The following is a 19,233-nucleotide window of genomic DNA, read 5'->3' as shown; positions in this document are numbered from 1 at the left end:
ACGATCAAAGAAAACGAGGAAGACGTTAAGGGAGAACTAAAGTAGGTGATAAATCAACTGCAAAATGTGGAAACCTTTGGGATCTCATTACATTTCTCGTTAATTCGTTATCATTACTGACACGACGGCCTATGTTTCCAGTCCTATAACAAAATAAGTGCAACAAAACTTATAAATAAAGCATCACCATACAAATGGAATATACTGACTGTTTAAACATTGCCACTCAGATTCTGTTTTCTTTCAGCAAATAAAACTAAGGCATGAATACTTTCCAATATAGATGGACTACCAGTTGTTACAAGCACAAGAGATAAACTAACGAATGTAATCATTTCTTGTAATCATTTCTTATTCATGACTGGTAGTGTTTGATACTGAACTAATAATAATAATAACAAATAATAACAATAATAATAATAATAATCTTTAACACCAGTGGATGCTACACGGATAATTCACCTCCAAAACCACACTGTACTTCGTCTTTCACTTAACCAAACAACAATAGATCAAACTTTCGGGAGTTAGTAAATTCTGCGACCCAAATAAAATGACGTTGGAGAATCTAGATCAAGCCCAATCCAATATATATATATATATATATATATATATATATATATATATATATATATATATATATATATATATATATATATATATATATATTCCACTACAGATTGTTCTATTCTCTTCCACTTCGTACCATCATCCCAAATTCTTCAGCTCCTGGAACCCGTGAACTCCATTGAACATTTCCAAAAAAGTTCAGATTTTCCCAAAACCCGTCCAGTCAATCAACAGTGTTGGAATATATTCGTAGCTTTACCTCCAACCTTCTATATTTGGTCTCCATTTATTTATAGGGTTGTTGATTCCATAACTGTCTTCTGTTTATTCTTGGAGCAACTGGCAGTGGTGTAGACAACAGGAAACAAAAAGCGCGTATGGCTGTACTTATACATATATATATATATATATATATATATATATATATTATATATATATATATATATATATATATATATATATATATATATATATATATATATATATATGCATTTGGGTACATAGTGTATGTTTAAAATCTTTTTTTTTTTTTTTTTTTTTTTTTTTTTATAATTTGTCGCTGTCTCCCGCGTTTGCGAGGTAGCGCGAGGAAACAGACGAAAGAAATGGCCCAACCCCCAAACACACGTACAAACACACGTCCACACACGCAAATATACATACCTACACAGCTTTCCATGGTTTACCCCAGACGCTTCACATGCCTTGATTCAATCCACTGACAGCACGTCAACCCCTGTATACCACATCGCTCCAATTCACTCTATTCCTTGCCCTCCTTTCACCCTCCTGCATGTTCAGGCCCCGATCACACAAAATCTTTTTCACTCCATCTTTCCACCTCCAATTTGGTCTCCCTCTTCTCCTCGTTCCCTCCACCTCCGACACATATATCCTCTTGGTCAATCTTTCCTCACTCATTCTCTCCATGTGCCCAAACCATTTCAAAACACCCTCTTCTGCTCTCTCAACCACGCTCTTTTTATTTCCACACATCTCTCTTACCCTTACGTTACTTACTCGATCAAACCACCTCACACCACACATTGTCCTCAAACATCTCATTTCCAGCACATCCATCCTCCTGCGCACAACTCTATCCATAGCCCACGCCTCGCAACCATACAACATTGTTGGAACCACTATTCCTTCAAACATACCCATTTTTGCTTTCCGAGATAATGTTCTCGACTTCCACACATTTTTCAAGGCTCCCAAAATTTTCGCCCCCTCCCCCACCCTATGATCCACTTCCGCTTCCATGGTTCCATCCGCTGACAGATCCACTCCCAGATATCTAAAACACTTCACTTCCTCCAGTTTTTCTCCATTCAAACTCACCTCCCAATTGACTTGACCCTCAACCCTACTGTACCTAATAACCTTGCTCTTATTCACATTTACTCTTAACTTTCTTCTTCCACACACTTTACCAAACTCAGTCACCAGCTTCTGCAGTTTCTCACATGAATCAGCCACCAGCGCTGTATCATCAGCGAACAACAACTGACTCACTTCCCAAGCTCTCTCATCCCCAACAGACTTCATACTTGCCCCTCTTTCCAGGACTCTTGCATTTACCTCCCTAACAACCCCATCCATAAACAAATTAAACAACCATGGAGACATCACACACCCCTGCCGCAAACCTACATTCACTGTACAGATTTGTAGGGCAAATTCTTCATATATCATCAGACATATGTAAACAACAAAAGAATCATCCTTTTCATAGTGAAAAATCTTTTGGTTCAGTGGACACAGCCAACAAAGAACATATCAAATCAATATTATCAATACGTTCCTTCCATTCTACACGAAACCGTCCAATATATAGGACGAACAGTGGATCACAATGTTTCATCTGCTGAACCCCATCTTTAAATAACATAAACATTTCTAAAAAAAATCCCGCTTTCGCTTTAGAAAATAAAGAAAATACCCATTTACCCTTTCGTAAAGTCTAACGACACTGTGTATCAAACTGGGTTATGACGATTCCTTAAGAAAAAGGAAGACGATCTAACTTCGTCATACCACATCCGAGACAATGACGGAATACATCAAAGACCACAATCGCCTCTGTTCAAGGTGAAGTCAACGATAACAGTGAACAAGTAACACGTACGTCATAGGAAATCCTGTCATGACAGTGGAAGAAGGAGAAGCAGCGACATCTGGAAACTACATTGTTCAATGGGGCTTCCTAGATAAGAAATGTGGGTCATTATCAAAAGGAAAGGCTTGTTGAACGCATCGAGGACCAAATTTATATTTAAAGCTGCGACGGCGTGGCTCAAGCCAGCCAGCCACCTTGCCAAAAAATCTTCAGAGAAAGACGTTAGTAGATACTTAAGTAATATACGTGGTAACCATTATTCATCGCCATATATTGATACCAGGAGGCTCCTATGAGTAAATATATATATCTTTCTTTCTTTCATACTATTCGCCATTTCCCGCATTAGCGAGGTCGCGTTAAGAACAGAGGACTGAGCCTTTGAGGGAATATCCTCATATAAATATATATAAATATTTACAATTATAAGTAATGCTGCAATATACATAATATTTCTAAAAGCAGTTTGGGCGGAGAAAGAGTTTAAATCCACTTCCTTCAAGCCTAGGATATATATATATATTCTTATTTCTAAAGCAGGTTGACTGTAGACTGTTAGAATCCTGTGGTCTAACTTCAAGCCTCGAAAATGTATTAGTGGAACATCATGTTTTAATCTGCTCCATCCCATCAAAATCAAGAATGGAGTTCGTGATTCTCAAACTGTGTATAATACTACGTGAATTTGACCATTTCTCTCGATCCTACATTCGTCTCCAAAATACCTCATAGACCCACAAAGCTTTCACTATATATATATCCAACCCTTGTATGCACGTGATCAATAGTGGAGTCAGTCCCTCGCTAAATCAAGACACTTTCAGTGCACAACTTCCTTGCTACCAGCTGACCCAACCTCCATGGTTCGTATCACTGAATAATTTCTACCGAGCCGAGAAATGTCTTTCGGAAGTACGTTTCTCACAATAACTGCCCCAGGTTTCTCTCTCATCACACTACCACATTCTTTTCCTTCTCTATACTCTTACCTTTTCCACTCAAAAGTCACATACAGACCTCACATAATTAGAATACCATTCATCACTCTCTTTTTCACATGGCACCTTTCGTACACTCACTATTCAAGACTCGAATTCACCACGCCTGTGCATAATTTGCATACAGTAACATACACACGAGTGTATATAATGTATCTGGCTATGCCTAAACATTTCAGGCATGTAACTGTGTTCACAGTCATAGTACACTGGACAGCACTATCTGTAGAGCCGGGGTTCGTACCCCGTAAGTCGAGAAGGTAAACATACCCAAAACCCCTGAGGGTATACCCTATCCGGCATCCTAAATCACCTATTTGATCTAGTCATTCCGGACCGCATCATAACAACCCGACCTGCTGACGTAACCCAGACTTGTAGAAGCTTATGAATCACAGGCTGCCTGCCCCTCGAAGCTTGCAGACATCTTTAGACCAACGGGAGCTAACGGAAGAGGAGGACGGGTCAACGGTACGCCGGGTCCTCGCGAGAAACGTGGTATCTTTCCCTTCTGTTCATAGCCACACACAAATACACTTTAGCCTAGGGTCTTCGTCTTGCGCTCCGTGTGCCAGACCGTAGTTTTCACGTCGTCTTATAAGCCAGGAAGGGTACGTGGCAGAGGACGTATGTCGCCACCTTGTCTTAAAACGAAGGTACTTCGGGGTCTTCAAGGTAGTAACCCAAATACCTTTAACAGCAAAACACCTATTTGCCAAGACATGTAGATTCAACATCGAATTTACGTAAAACAGGGGATTGAAATGCTTTCTCGATGTCAACCTTGGGGGTAGTAAGATGACTGCCTCTTCAAACATGTCTGCTTGCAAGAGGGAGATGTGAATTAGCTAAGACAAGAATTCCCATCAGATGAACTAGAAAAATCATTGATAGAACACCCTTTCATAGAGACGACATGTATAACATTTCCACCAAGTCTTTTTACACCAGGATTTTGCACTATTTGTTCACAAGTCACTTACGGGTCCCGCAACACGCAATTTATCATCTATTTCCACATGGTGTATTCAGACACATTCAGCCTACCATTGCCTTGTAAGATTTTGAGGATTAGGTTCATCGTAGGCAAAGACTGGCCAACAATCTTTGCCATACATGATCAATCAACTTCCTTGGCTGTGTCTAATTGCTGCTGTACGATTGAGAACCTAATTCTAATAATATAATCTATCGTATACTTCAGAAAGAAGAAAAAAAGAGCTGTCAAAACACCACCTGACTCACAGCTCTAATCACTCTTCCTCTGTGTCTTTACCGACGCAAGACGTCACCCACACGTGCAAGATCTTTTCCCAGAGTCGAACTCGGAAGGCCACATCAACGCATGAAACAGTGGTCAATAACTTATATCAAGTTCCTAGCTACCTATTGTGCTGCTATGAACGCAAGATGATCCTCCTTATCAAATACAGTTGTTAACGATCGTACATCAGAGTCCCTAATTAAATATCTGTAACAATAACTCTCCAGTGAGTGGGTCATTAAACCTTAATGGCTCACAGTAAGTACATTAACAATGAAAATATTAATACATAACACAATATAGGTTTCCCATTACATTCTAAACCAGTGCAATGGCGTAGATTCCTTTAGATCAGCTTGTGTACTTACACAAGCTGTAAAAAAAATATATATATAACAAAATAGAGGGCCTGGTAATTCTACTGCGTTTAAAATAAACACATTACAAAAATAACTTAAAATTCCCGTAGCTCTCGATTTGTGGACTGTCTCCCTTTAGTTTCCGGTGTGGAGAAATCATTGCGAAGACCTAGATTATCAAGTCACATTATCTGGATTGTGACGTGGAATCTCCGCAGAGTTTATTCACGTTACTGCAGCTTGGCCAAGACGTCCCACTTTACATAATTCAAATTTAGCATTACAAAACCTGAGGGACAACTATTACCAAGTAGATAGTATAAACATCGATCAGATTATCAACAGAAGTTTGGCTAATCATAGTTTTGATGTTGAAAGAAAATTTTCAGCTCTTCCCTCACGAGCTAAATATGTTTGTAATATAACTTTGAATCACACCTTGGTAACCCTATCTCTACTTTATAGACTATATCACAAAAAAAGACAATGAAACAGGTGGCACAAGCAGTAAAGAGGATTAACCTCGTTAGATCCAAGAAGTATGTCTATGGGAAACCAGCAACAAATATAGCAATAGCGACAGCATAGTTAGGCGCAGTTTTCTAGGACCCCTGCTAGTTGCTGACTGGAAAGAACGAAGTCCATCTACATTCTTAGTGCAACTTGTGTTATAGAGAAATGCATCATCTTCACTATGTAACTGAAAATCTCTCCCGCTTCTGATTCTTGACCACAAGAGGTAATATGTAACAGGTAATATCTACTAACTCAAATTATAAAATTCGGCTTTTCCCCCCTAGCTTTGAATCTGCCAGGTCAATATTCACATCTCCAATTTCAAGACATTCTAAGACTGTTCTTGGAATACGAAGTGATGTATATAAAGCTATCGCACCCTCTTCTCCCACAAGTTTACACATCTAATTTCGTTTATTGATTACACATTATCAACTGTACATTCAATAACAAACTTCCAACTGATTATCGTATAAATATTTCACCTGCGGAAATACAATTCTCCATGCAATGTTGACCATACATATATATATAGGTCATGACCTCTGACATCTCCCTTGCATTATTTACCCAGTTATGTCAACAGTTTAGACAATTCTTTAAATATTCTTTATCAACAAGCTTACATAATACTTATTACATTCATTACTTTGCTCTATGTATACATTTGTTAAATTTCAGTTCCCTGTATGTCACTAATTATATAAACTTTGTTAAACGGTGCAAAGGGTTTACTGTAATGAATTGGCCAATCTAACAATGCAACTTTGTCTTCCTGTAAGCCTGTGTCAATAAACGAATTGAATTGCAACCCCCCCATACCATTGGGTAACTGCTCTATGTCCTAGACTCAAATCTATACTATTACATACTATCAAAAGGCGGTCCTGCCTCTGGACACATCAGAGAAATTGCCAGACACCCTACAGCTAACCTTTCACCCCTACACAGTTGCCAATAATTCATCAATTCCCCTGACATGATAGAAATTCCAGACTGCAAGGGTTAAAAAATATTTCCAGGGAAAATGTTATTGTTGAGCAGGAAGGGTTTTTGCCCATCAATATGGCTGGTACTTGATTGAAAAATGCCGGGGGCTGGTGGTTGTAACACTGAACAATGCCATTACTTTGACACATGGGTGGGGTTCGTTGTCGAAGCGTCTGCTCAGAACGAGTCGAGTCTAAAAATCAATGGCCAGCGGCCTCCTACTTCTCCTTAAGAACGATTAGACTCGAGCCCGATTTTGTAACTAAGATAAAGCGTTGGGAAGGCCATTTCTAAAGACAGACTGACCCATACTACTTCTACCACAATGGTTCCTGGTAAAACTCAACCAGCTTTCCAAACTATGACTCAAAAGCTACTCTACAACTAATGTTATTAACTCGTAAGTCTATACAGAAATACAAAACAATCAATATAGTTGTTTGTCACATTCTGTGATATGTAAATACCCATTAATATGGCTTATGTGGGTACTATCTACAGTCATATAGTTACTCGAAAATATTTTCACGGTTCAAAATACACTATCCTCACTTGATCTGAGGAAAGGCCAATTCACATTTTCAATTGGATAATCGTATATAATTTTGTTAATTCTTTACAAAACTTGTCTCATGGTTCAAGAATTGTGTGTAGATATGAAGGTGGCTGATCTATGTGAAGATCATAAGCAATATATTGTACAAGTGATATTATAATAGAAATGTTAAGACGCAGGTCAAGTAATAAATGTTTGTGGTACATTAAAGCTGAATGTAAGGGTATATTCAGTTTGAGAAAGTTATATAGATGGGTTTAATGTCTGACAAGAAGTAAGTATACAGACATGTGACATGTAAAAAGTCATATAAATATTTTTTCTATAAGACAAGACTGAAAAAGGACATTCAAGTCCATGGCATATCTCTCTCAATACAACTTGTCATAACATATGCATCATCTTGTGTACTCCATATTATTAAACCACAGTGTGAGATTGGATAACAAAACACATGGCTAAAAAGATAACTTTTATTTGCACTTCCTTCCTGCTGCCGCCATTTATTGAGGTGTTCTAGCGAGCGCAGGGTCCAGTACAAGATATCATGGCTTGCATTTTCACCAAATACTTTCAATAAAACTTTTTTTTTTTTTGCGATCCGTACCATTCTATGTAAAACAGGTACACCACATACGATGATAATAACATACAGGGGCCTCCCTATTCTTTCACATTTATAACCTCCACGATATAAATTACTCCACAATATATGGCCACTGAACACTGAATCACATGCTTCTGCTATCGCATGGCCTTGTGGTGAGACTCAATACCGACAGGCTGGAGGAGGAGGAGGAGGAGGAGGAGGAACAATGTCTCCTCCTCCCTCCTCGTATCACCTTAGATGTAAGTTAAATTAGCACTTTGTCTCGCCACACTGAAGGCGAGAAGTTTGGGGTTTGTGTGTGTGTGTGTGAGAGAGAGGGGGGTGGTCGGCCACTTTCGAGATAACACTTAAATTTTCTCTCCTCTCGTACCTGCCTAACGAGCGTAGGCGGTACAATGGGAAGACAAGGATGAAAAAGAAGAAAAAAAAATATATATATATATATGATGAATGCAGCGTGGTCAATCCTTGAGCTACTGTCGCACTGGTCTCCCACTACAAACTCCCGATCCGTAATTGTCAAACAACATCGGTAGAAACAAAAATATACAGATGACATGGATCTTATGCATGCAACTTTACAGTCGATTCAAATTCTCGATCGTCAATTTTATTCTTTATTTCTTTTTTAAAGTTTACAGTTATCATTAAGGTTGTTTGAAAATTAGGCCTCTAAATGGCTAGATGAATGTATCAAGATTAAAAAAAAAAAGAGGGGGGGGGATTGATTGATTCGTCGGGAAAAATGACAAATAAATTAAAACAAATGAAACCTCTCGGCGCGCACGGCCGGAAAACAAGAAAAAAAAAATATATATATATAAAATGAGATCATGATGTATATATATATGTATTATATATATGACAGGGAGTACGAGGACGCATTGCAACAGTCTTGTGGATCGACCTCGCAGCGCAATGACAACACAATGATGGATGAGGAATGTTGCAAGGGGGGGGGGGGGAGAGATGTAAATATACAAAGATAAAAGATAACAACCACTGTGTTGGACGCACCTGTTCTCTCACAATGTTTTCCACTAGCCCGCCCCCCCCGGCCACTGCATCTATACCTCACAGGGACAAAAGAGGCAGCACCGCCTGGGGTCCAACGAAAAAAAAAAAATATATGCAATAAAGGTGGACCCAAGGGGCCTTGCCATTACTTAGTATATATATACATATATATATATATACACATATATAACTAATATAGTTTCAGCCTGTCCGAGGTGGGCGGAGGGAGAGTACCAGGACAATCATATACAGAGGCTCACCTATAGTTACCCCCCCTTTAAAAAAAAAAAAAAAAACCATGACCTTTGTCTTCGTAAAACCCAGTCTCTACCTTTGTGATTTGAAAGGTATTCTACGATTACCTTTTTCTTCTTTTTTTTTTAAAAAAACTAACCAAAGGTATTAAACCAGCGAGACAAAGCCAAATATGTGGAAAAAATATTATTCAAAGTCTGGGGTACATACTTTACCCCCACAGGAAACAAAACTATTATTTTTATATTTTTTTTTTTGGCAAAAAAATTGAAAAAAGTAATCAACCCTCATTACTTTTTTATCACCTCCTATTCCAATGTATAAAAAAGATAGAAAAACCGTAACAAAAAACGTTAACTCTATATTGGGTGGAGAGGGAAAGGTGGGAGAGGGGGAGGGGACAGAGGTCTGTGTGGATCGTGGAGGAAAAAAAAAAAATAATAAAAAAAAAGAGGACATCGTGCACACAAGCCATGGCACTCCAGGTACACTTCATCATCACTTAATTAGGGGCAACCGCTAGTTGGGTGCCGCGCCTGTGCCCGCCCGCCAGCCGCCCCTTGCGCGCGCGCAACCCACCCTCTCCTCCTCCAACGACGGTGGTTGGAGGGAGGCAGGGAGGAAAGGGGGTTCGGAAGGGGGGGGAGAAATCGCGCACAGGCTCCCTGAAACTTGGGTGACACCAGAGGGTGTGGCTCGGGACAAATTCTTTTTTTTTTTATATTTTGTTTTTGTATTGTTTTTAATTTCCCTACTACACACACACAACACTGTGGGCGAGGGAAAGAGTGAGCAGCAGCGACGTTAATCTTGCCGACTGGCTCACAGCGGAGGGGAGGGGGTTGGTTTTCTAACATGTCCCTCCCGAGGTTCGTGTGCGTGTCCCACGAAATCACGAACTGCCTCGAAGAGCTCCCTCCCTCGGCACGAAGTTCAAAAAAAAAGAAGAGAGTCCATCTTAGCTGATGTTACCAGCGCTCTAGTTACTGTGTAGGACAATTGACAAAACCCTAGAGCGTTCCGTGCATTCACAAATGCGACTAGAACCGACAAGCTTTCTTCTTTTCATTTTGAAAACGACGAAGCCTTAATGTATCTTACGATTATTACTTTAAAATTACGAAATAAAAAAAAACACCTTGGTGAGGCTTTGAACTGCCCTGGCTTGACCCTCTGGCTGATATGGACCTAATTTCATTCACCTGAAATCAATGCTCTTTCAAAAAATCATTATATTATCCAAATAATTCCTGGGGTTAAAGGGGGAAACCATAATTATAATTATGTCACAAATGTGACACCGTTGAAGCGTAGGCACTTACTGGGTTTTTTAAAACGGCTTTCATTTTGTTTTTTAAAACTACTACCACAACTTAAGGTTACTAAGCACCACACACAGAGAGAGAAACATTATTCCAAGCAATATTACGTCTGGGTCCGTTCTTTAACTTACACACTAATAAAATTATCACAGTGCCCTCTCCTTTGACGATCCACACGCAACCGTTATCCGACATGGGGCAGGATGGAAGGGGGTGGGTGGCGGCGGGGGTGAGGGGAGGGGATGATGTGGTGAGGAAGGGGTGGGGGGGGAACTAGCCACACACTGCCGTGCACTTTTATTTTTATTTTTAATAACCCTAGTTAACTGTGGCATTCAGGACAGATTCTGAGAGGATATTTTAATAATCTTTGTACTTAACTTGTTGGTTATAGCCCACACTGCTGCTTTTTTTGTTTTTAAAGTTATTGGCACGCAAACAATTGAAAGAATCCAGGTTGAAACTGATGTTTTTGTTTGTATTTTTAAAAAAAATTGTCCTGAACTCAATAATCAATAAAGCATATCATATGAAAATATATCTCAAATTTTGTGCCTACACATATATATCAAACTTAATAAACAAATATTTTTTTTTTAAGTTTTCTTTTTTTGGATATTTGATCATTAATGAGCTCTGGCTAAACCTCCATCATAATGATATTATTGTAATATTATTACACGGTAGAAAAGACCTGAGGCTTATAATTAACAGCCCATAAAAAGCTTTTCGGCCTTGCTTGCTGCTCAGACGCCTTGTCCACCAATACAGAACTCTCAACAGCAGAATGAAGGCCCTGCGCTTTTGTGGGTGGGGCCTAAGCCTAAAAACAAGAATGGAAAAAAAAAATAATAACTTTGATGGCGCCACGCCCATGCCATGCTACTGCATGGCTGCCATGGCGTGAACGCCTAACCCTGAGAGACTGGCCAAGACGCCAGTTATCCTGTGGCAGTGAGAAGCTCGGTGTTGAGACTGAGGGAACGCAATCGCCTCTGGGCAAGCCGGGACTCCGACGGGGGCGACAAGCCGAAGGGCGGCTCCTCCCCGCTCATGCTCTCGAAATCCTCATCTTGGTTCATACTGAAGTGCTGAAGCAAAACCCTGTTCAACGCCATGCAGGATTCCGCAAAGAGTGACAGTTGGTGTGCACTTTGGTTCCTGAAATGACCAAGAAAATGAAACTGGTTAATGAAATGATAAATGTAATTTATATGCATAAGTAAATAAGAGAAACATTTAGGAATTCGGACTTCAAGACCTTCAAAAAGGGGGTAAAACATTTACTCACTTCTATGAATATATGACCTTCAAAATGGGGGGTAAAGCAGTATGAATTAACAGTATATGACCTTCAAAAAGGGGTAAAACGTTTACAGATTTCGAGTATATGGCCTTCAAAAGGGGTGCAAGCACTAATGAATCAGAAATAACCTGTCTGTTCTCCATTGATATTTATTTTCTATCACATCCACTTCATTCCATCACCAGGTGGCAACCCCACACACACACCCATACATAGGCCACTCAACCTTCCATTTCACTGTACCTCTAACTGTTGTTTGTCTCTTCAGACATTCCAACTCCTTCGCACCTTAATGCCAAGGCGATCTGTAATCCTTTCATACACCTTTCTCTCTCTGTGAAAGCCAACTGCCACTAAAAAAACAAACCAGTCTACATTAACTAGTTTCTGTTGCACATATGAAGCCTGAGCATTCAAAATAGATAGTCTACACTTATAAAAGATAGGCCACACTTATAAAAGACAGGCCACACTTATAAAAGATAGTCCACACTTATATAAATCCACTGAATAACGCCTGAACATTCAAAAAAAGATAGTCTACACTTATATAATCCACTGACAAACTGCTGAAGCATCGCCCTAAGCCAAATGCACTTCCAAGATCACAATGTCGTCAAGTATCGTGAACCATTACTTACTTCCTTATGACACTAGGTGTCTCAAGACGGGTGGTGGGACCGCCGTTCTTGATCCAGGGATGGGAGAGGACCATTTCCGCAGACAGTCTCTGTGAAGCGTCCTTCACGAGCAGCTTGCGAATGAGATCCTTCCCTTCCTCGCTGATCGATGCCCACTCAGGCTGGGGGAATTCGTAGCTGCCTTGCTGGATGTTGTTGAAGAGGAGGTCCTGACACTGGGGACAGGCCTCCCCTCGCTCCCACCCGCAATCCTCGCCGCAGTTGCCACAGAAGGGAGGGTAACCGCACAACAGGATGTACGTCACCACACCTAGGGACCACAGGTCGCACCGCTTGTCGTAGGGACCTGCGTCGTCGCTGATAAACCCTTCGACGACCTCCGGCGCCATGAACTCTGCCGACCCCACGGGCGTCAGCAGCTGCGGGGTCACCACCGGGGAACTCAGGTTGGAGTTGAACTTTATACCTGAGCCCAGGTCAAAATCACAGATCTTTACTGGGCACAACTGGTCCGGATACACACACAATATATTCTCTGGCTTTAAGTCTCTATGTGCTATGCCCTTGCTGTGGAGGAACGCCAGGGCTGAGGCCAGGTCCCGGATCACCATGGATGCCTCAGCCTCCGTGAAGTGCGTCCTCCGCTGGATGTGGGATAGGAGAGGACCTCCGTAGATCTTCTCGAACACCAGGTAGAACTTGTCCTCCTCCTCAAAGAACTCCACCAGCTGGATGATGTTCTTGTGTCCCTGGCAGTGGTGGAACATCTCAACCTCCTTGAAGACTCGCGTTCGGCTGTGTGATGGTACCTTCTCTATGATCTGTGGAGGAACAGAATAAATATTTATAACAAACAAATACAACAATTCATCCATGCATATAAATATCAAATCTATCCACCATATCAAAACTTCCAACAAAGTTCCAATTAAATGAGGTGAATCAAGTTCATACAGCAATATCTATAGGATTCAACTTTGCAGAAATTGGGTAGTAATACTATTACAAATTGGCAAGCATTGGGGACAAACCCATTTTATGGTAACAATTAATAACCTGATATAAAAACCAATAATAACTTGGGTATAACTTCTGCACAAAATATAAATCTAAACTTTGTAAGCATAAATGAACATTATAGATGTAGACTTTAACAGAATACTACTTTTCTTTAACGTTATCAACATCATTCTTACCTTTACTGCATACTCTATATCCGTATAGATGTTGACACAAGTTTGCACAGAGGCATATGCACCTTGCCCCAACACCTCACCGGTAAGTTTGTACAGATCTGCAATGAAACAAGAGCAAAATGAAAAAAAAAAATACCGCAAGAGACTAACTAACGTAAACTTACTACATTTATTTCTCTCAATTTATGATTTATGTCAACTGGTATCAACCCAGTCAAGCGGTTCACTGGCGTCTTTGAGGGGTGGTGGGGGAACTTACCACTGAAAACACTGGCAACAAGAGTGGACCCTGAACGCTTCTTCTTTCTCCTCTTACGCCTCTCCTTCGCCTCCTCGCGCACCTGCTCCAGGTTGGTGGTGTCTCTTAGTACACTTGTAACGTCTCCTGCAACAAGAACGAACGATTCTCATGCACTACTAATAATCAGAACATTACGATGGTGCTTACTTTACAATAACCACACACACACACACACACACACACCACACACACGTACAAAAGAACAGAGCAAAACGCAGTGATACAAACTTGAACGCGAGTTTCTCATTCCATTACGTACATAGACTTGTTTCCCCAGAAGTATTTAGGAAAAAAAAAACCCTGTGAATGTTCAGCAAAAAAAGTTATGATAAAAAAAAAGACATGGCCTTGAAGGGTTGTAAGGGATGGAGGGGGGGGGGGGGGGGAGAATATTCTGAATCAGGGGTCTGGGTGGACAACCAAAGGGTACATTCCCAATTAACCCCTCTCCGAATCTTCATATAAACAACTAATATGTAACAACTGGTTATGATAATGTCTACTTTTAACTGGCCTACAGAAACACAGCTCAACATTCTGCCCTTCATTCACACTACACAAAAACCATGCAAGACTTGTTTCACAATCATCTTGAAAGTTGTTACAGCCTTTTCAATACCAAGTTAGCTCATCCCGATATCAGTACAGCTTTTTTCAGTACCAAGTTAGCAACTCTTTGGAAATCGTGTCGTGCTAAATGAGAGTCATCTGTTTAAAAAATACGAAAGCAATACACAATAAAAGAGATTACTCTATAATGGTGCTAAAGACCTTTATCCTTAAAGGAGTCATCATATGTCATATAATCTTCTCCAGTCTTTTCATTCAAGCAATAAGATTTGAAATTACTGTTAAAGCTTAAATCAAACTTCAGGTGTTCACGTATATAAACCAAACTTAAGCAGTTCACTTCTATATCTATAACTACAAAAGAAGTGACATCATCCCCCCCCCCAAGGAAATTCACGGACTTGGGGGAAAAAAAAATTAACAAAAGCCGGCACCATTTCCGCCTTGGGCACGGCAGAGAGCCGATCACCTGCTCAAAAGGCTATTCTTAGCCGCTTACAACACCTCACGCTACGCCACTACCAGCGCCCGGCCGCCCATGCCAGCAGGGTAAGGGGGGAAGGAGGAACTTGCTACAATGTTAGTCTCGCTCGTATGCCAACAATTCCCAGGTTGGTAGCCTACTAACGTCTGCTGCGGTGTATATATTCTACTTGGCTACTACGCTTCGATTACACAACAGCTCCCCCGAAGCTGAAATTATGGGTGTGTGGGAGGGGTATGTTTCCACTGCCAATACTCCACGCGGTCATAGTTCGTTCTGCCGCCATCGTATTCAAATCCACAATCTAACTATATACGATAGCTAAGCGAACGTATCTTCAGTCAGTAAGAAACGCTAATACTGCTTCAGGTGTGAAACTCACTTTTTTTCTGAAGTGTCCAGCGAAAACTGGCATGTGAAACCCGTAGAATGTATTGCATTTTTATGGTGCTGTATCATCCACTATTTGCCAAGTGAGTAAATCAACATGCATTATCTTTATTGCCACATACGTAGTCTAGGTACGAGTTCAACAACGTTTCTCCTGTTGTTTAATAAATATACTACAACTAAAATGGAGATCACGATTCGATCAAGCCGGCGGATTATATACTTTTCACATCTTTTGAACCTCTCTCCAGACATTTTCTGGCGTCAAATTGAACTTCATGACACGCATAATCTATCCATGCACATTTAAGATATTACTCAAATGTACCAGCAAAACTTACTTTCAAGAGCACACAATGGAATGAAATCACTTAACAGCATCATATGTCAAGATCAGTTGTAGTTGCTATGAGACGAACGTAGGAATAAATCAGTGCTTAAAATGATGATACTTGTGTCAAGATTCTTCTTGTATTACTAGATTATTGATTCAACAAAATACAGAATGAACTTTATATGGACCGCACAGCTTGGTTTCTATATTCGTTCAATGCATACAGAGTGGGAGCTTTGGAAGCCTATTCGAAAACAACCTATTATGCAAACTCCATCTGGTTACGGCCATCACTAGCATTCAATTTCTGTGAATGGCAATCTGATAACATGCACAAGTGCGAGCGACTTCAGCAACAAGTACAACATCTGCCGAAGACTTGGCTGCCCTAACCAACGTTCTAGTATGCTAGGTTAAGGAAGTTATGTAAGGGGACAAATGTAACCTATGCTAAAAAAAAGGGGGGGGGGGGGTTGGGTGAGGGTATTCGTGGAGGGAATCTATACAGGCGAGCCAATATAACTTTAAATCTTCTTCAATGAACGGCTCTAACAAGGAAAAGCCATCCTCTTTCGAAAGTTGCATACCACTGGAGGGTGTGGTAAAGATCCATATTTTGATTTTCAGGGCTGTCAATGTCACGACACATTAAAAAAAAGGGGAGGGAGGTGAAGGTGGGGTGGGTTGGGTTGCTAGCTGCTGACTTAACTGACGTCATGTAATGGGTCACACACACATTTCAAGAGAGGAGACATGTGACGACGTATCGCATGAACCCGCACAAAACACGGCGACGTGGTCTACAGCGATCTCGCTCTGAGGACAGATGAGACCGGTCGGTGGGCGGTTTCACCGTTCGCTTCACCTGGCACGGATTATCTCCTTAACCTTTAATCATCCGTATGTGTTACCTGGTCACGAGGCTTATACCAACATGAGCCTAACACAGCCCTAAACGCCGGTATGATAGCGCAGTTACTATAAAAATAAGAGGGAATTACAATTTTCGCCCGAATTAACGACTCGCTGACATTTTCACATCAAACTGCTGGACTATAACCCACGAACGGTTTTGTCCACTCTAGAAGCAATATACCTAATATGTCACTATACTCCTGACAAACAAGGTCTTGATATATTAGCAAAAACATCTATATACCTGTTTTTCTGCCCAGGATGACTCATTCCTACCCGAGTAGAAACTGTGACCCCCAAAAGAGCACGTACATCTACTCCAAGTCTCTCCATACATCAGGCCGGCCCATTTACGGCAGAAATGACCGTACGTAACCTAACGGTGATAAAAAATATTAAAATGCCCCCTATACCCCCACCTTTCGCGGCCAACTAGGAAGTTTCGAGAAGGATTGGTGCCGCTGCAGCAGGAAAAATGGACAGCGACGACAAGAACATGAACATGGCCTCGATGGTAACAGGCCAGGCAGGCACTGTTGCCAAGTCGCCCCGCCAGCCGATCTCACCGGCACACCTAACTTCACCTACTCTCCTCACCGCCCACAACAATTCCCATTTCTCCTCTACACCTCCACTGACATATCCCTATTTTTATGAACCCGGGGTTAGTTTAAGATAAGACGTGGTCGTTTGTGTCTTGACAACCACTCAGGGACCTCCCTAGGTTCTTTGTTTACCAACACCCGTACAAACACACCTTTCCTCTTTAAATGAAAACCCTTCTTAAGGCTGTAACAACTTCTACCATCCCTCCTGATCACAGCCACGACCCCAGACAAAGCCTGCCACACACACCAAACGCGAAATATCTCTCGATCCCGCGTTCGGGGTCAATTTCACCAACCATACGGAAGAGGCATGCACTAGCAACATCAACTTTCAATCTGACATGGTCTGCCCTCGACTTTCACATATGCACCAAAACTGGACAAATAAAAATCATAGGTACGTACCTTGCACCATCTTGACGGTTTGTAGGTATCAATGAGCGATGAATTATATATATCACAATCAGTGGGAAGTAAGGGGGGAAAATAATCACAGATTCTTGAGTAGCACTTTATACGATGCTTGACTAGACCCCTCCAAACCGCCGTGGGCCCTTTTTAATATATCTTATATTTTGCACTATCACGTCGCAGACACTTGCTGGCGCCGCACTCTTGCACTTGGGATGTAGTACCAGCCGTGTGTTTACCAGCTTTGGAAAGCTAGAAAGGTAGGAAAAAGATCCCGTTCGGCGCGCGTACACTCCTATCTATCCATCTCTCTCTCTCTCTGTTGGCGAACTGCGCCCCGACCTCGGCGTCGCCAGTTAATATCGGCGAACACGGGGGCCCCCTGCGGTTGCCACATGCCGCCCGCCGCCACAACCATCGCCACGCCTTTCGGCGACTAAAAACCACCGATTCCGCTCCTGCTCGACGCCAATCGCATGGTGACGTCGTAACTGAGGTCCTGAATCGGTGTAAATCTCCGACTTCTCGTTTCAGGAGCGAGAAAAAAAGAAAATTGAGAATTTCAGCGGGCGGCGTCCGGCATCGCCTCCTTAGCGTTGCCGCACGTACACAGCCAACTTTAGAGCCATCCAATACAGATCGACATTACATCAGCAAACATTCTAGCCGTTTTATCACCTCCAGAATATGCTGGACGGTCCGACGAAAATGCCCCTCTCCAACACACCCAACGGCTTGGCCAATGGGAGCATTATCGGCGACTGTCAAGTAATTTAAATACATGTTCTTCCCACGCTCAGAATATTTCCTACCCCAGCTTATAGAAATCCCTCGGGGGGGATAACACACGTACATGCCACCGACGGTAGGATACATACACCAGGCTCGACACATACTGCATCATCAGACATAACACAAGTGTAGGATGAGACATATCACATATATGGAAGAGAAACGCCAATATAATGACGTATTAATTCAAAGCCACTAGGTAGAACGACTCCACGCTGGCAATGTTGTGGCGTGATCAGAGCTGCCAACATGATGGAGGTTACCACTCAAGTTCCCACCCTCTAAAACCAACCCCCCTACACATGCAAACACAGAAGTAAACTACTCGAACTACATCACACTTAATGCTTAATGAGAAAAGTCGTAGGAAGTCTACGAAAAGCCGTCTCTACTCGCATTACGTACGAAATGGGCGGTTGGTAATCCGTAGGTGCGTAGAAAACTCCCGAATGACAGAAGTAAAATGGCATAAATACATACATATATCGACTAACTACCTATTCTACCGGTAGTGAGATGCTGTAAGTACAAGGACGGAACTACAGGCAGGCCTCCCCGCCACAAGCAGTTACAGAAAGTAGGGCTCCGGGGCGGATTCACTTGTAAGACAAAGACGGCACAGAGGTCGATCATAATATTTACTTGAACGAACCATTTGCGAAGAAGCGCGAAACAATATGGCACTCCAAGTCTCTCTCTCTCTCTCTCT

General features: G+C 41.5%; 1 protein-coding gene across 2 annotated transcripts in view; it reads right to left on the bottom strand.

The window, feature by feature from the left end:
- Positions 1 to 7,831: 7,831 nt before the first annotated feature.
- Lk6 (Lk6 kinase) overlaps positions 7,832 to 19,233 on the bottom strand; it is a 501,002-nt gene continuing 489,600 nt past the window's right edge. For both annotated transcript variants that reach the window (XM_071688708.1, XM_071688707.1), the window contains exons 3-6: positions 13,979 to 14,104; positions 13,720 to 13,817; positions 12,524 to 13,344; positions 7,832 to 11,737 (exon numbers count right to left, since the gene is read on the bottom strand). In XM_071688708.1, the coding sequence (XP_071544809.1) occupies positions 11,518 to 11,737; positions 12,524 to 13,344; positions 13,720 to 13,817; positions 13,979 to 14,104 (1,265 nt within the window). In that variant the 3' untranslated portion in view covers positions 7,832 to 11,517. The remainder of the gene's footprint in view (positions 11,738 to 12,523; positions 13,345 to 13,719; positions 13,818 to 13,978; positions 14,105 to 19,233) is intronic.

The sequence above is a fragment of the Panulirus ornatus genome, chromosome 46 (genome assembly GCF_036320965.1).
Source record: "Panulirus ornatus isolate Po-2019 chromosome 46, ASM3632096v1, whole genome shotgun sequence".
NCBI lineage: Eukaryota > Metazoa > Arthropoda > Malacostraca > Decapoda > Palinuridae > Panulirus > Panulirus ornatus.
Note: the sequence above shows the minus strand (reverse complement) of the source record. Positions and strands in the feature narration are given on the sequence as shown.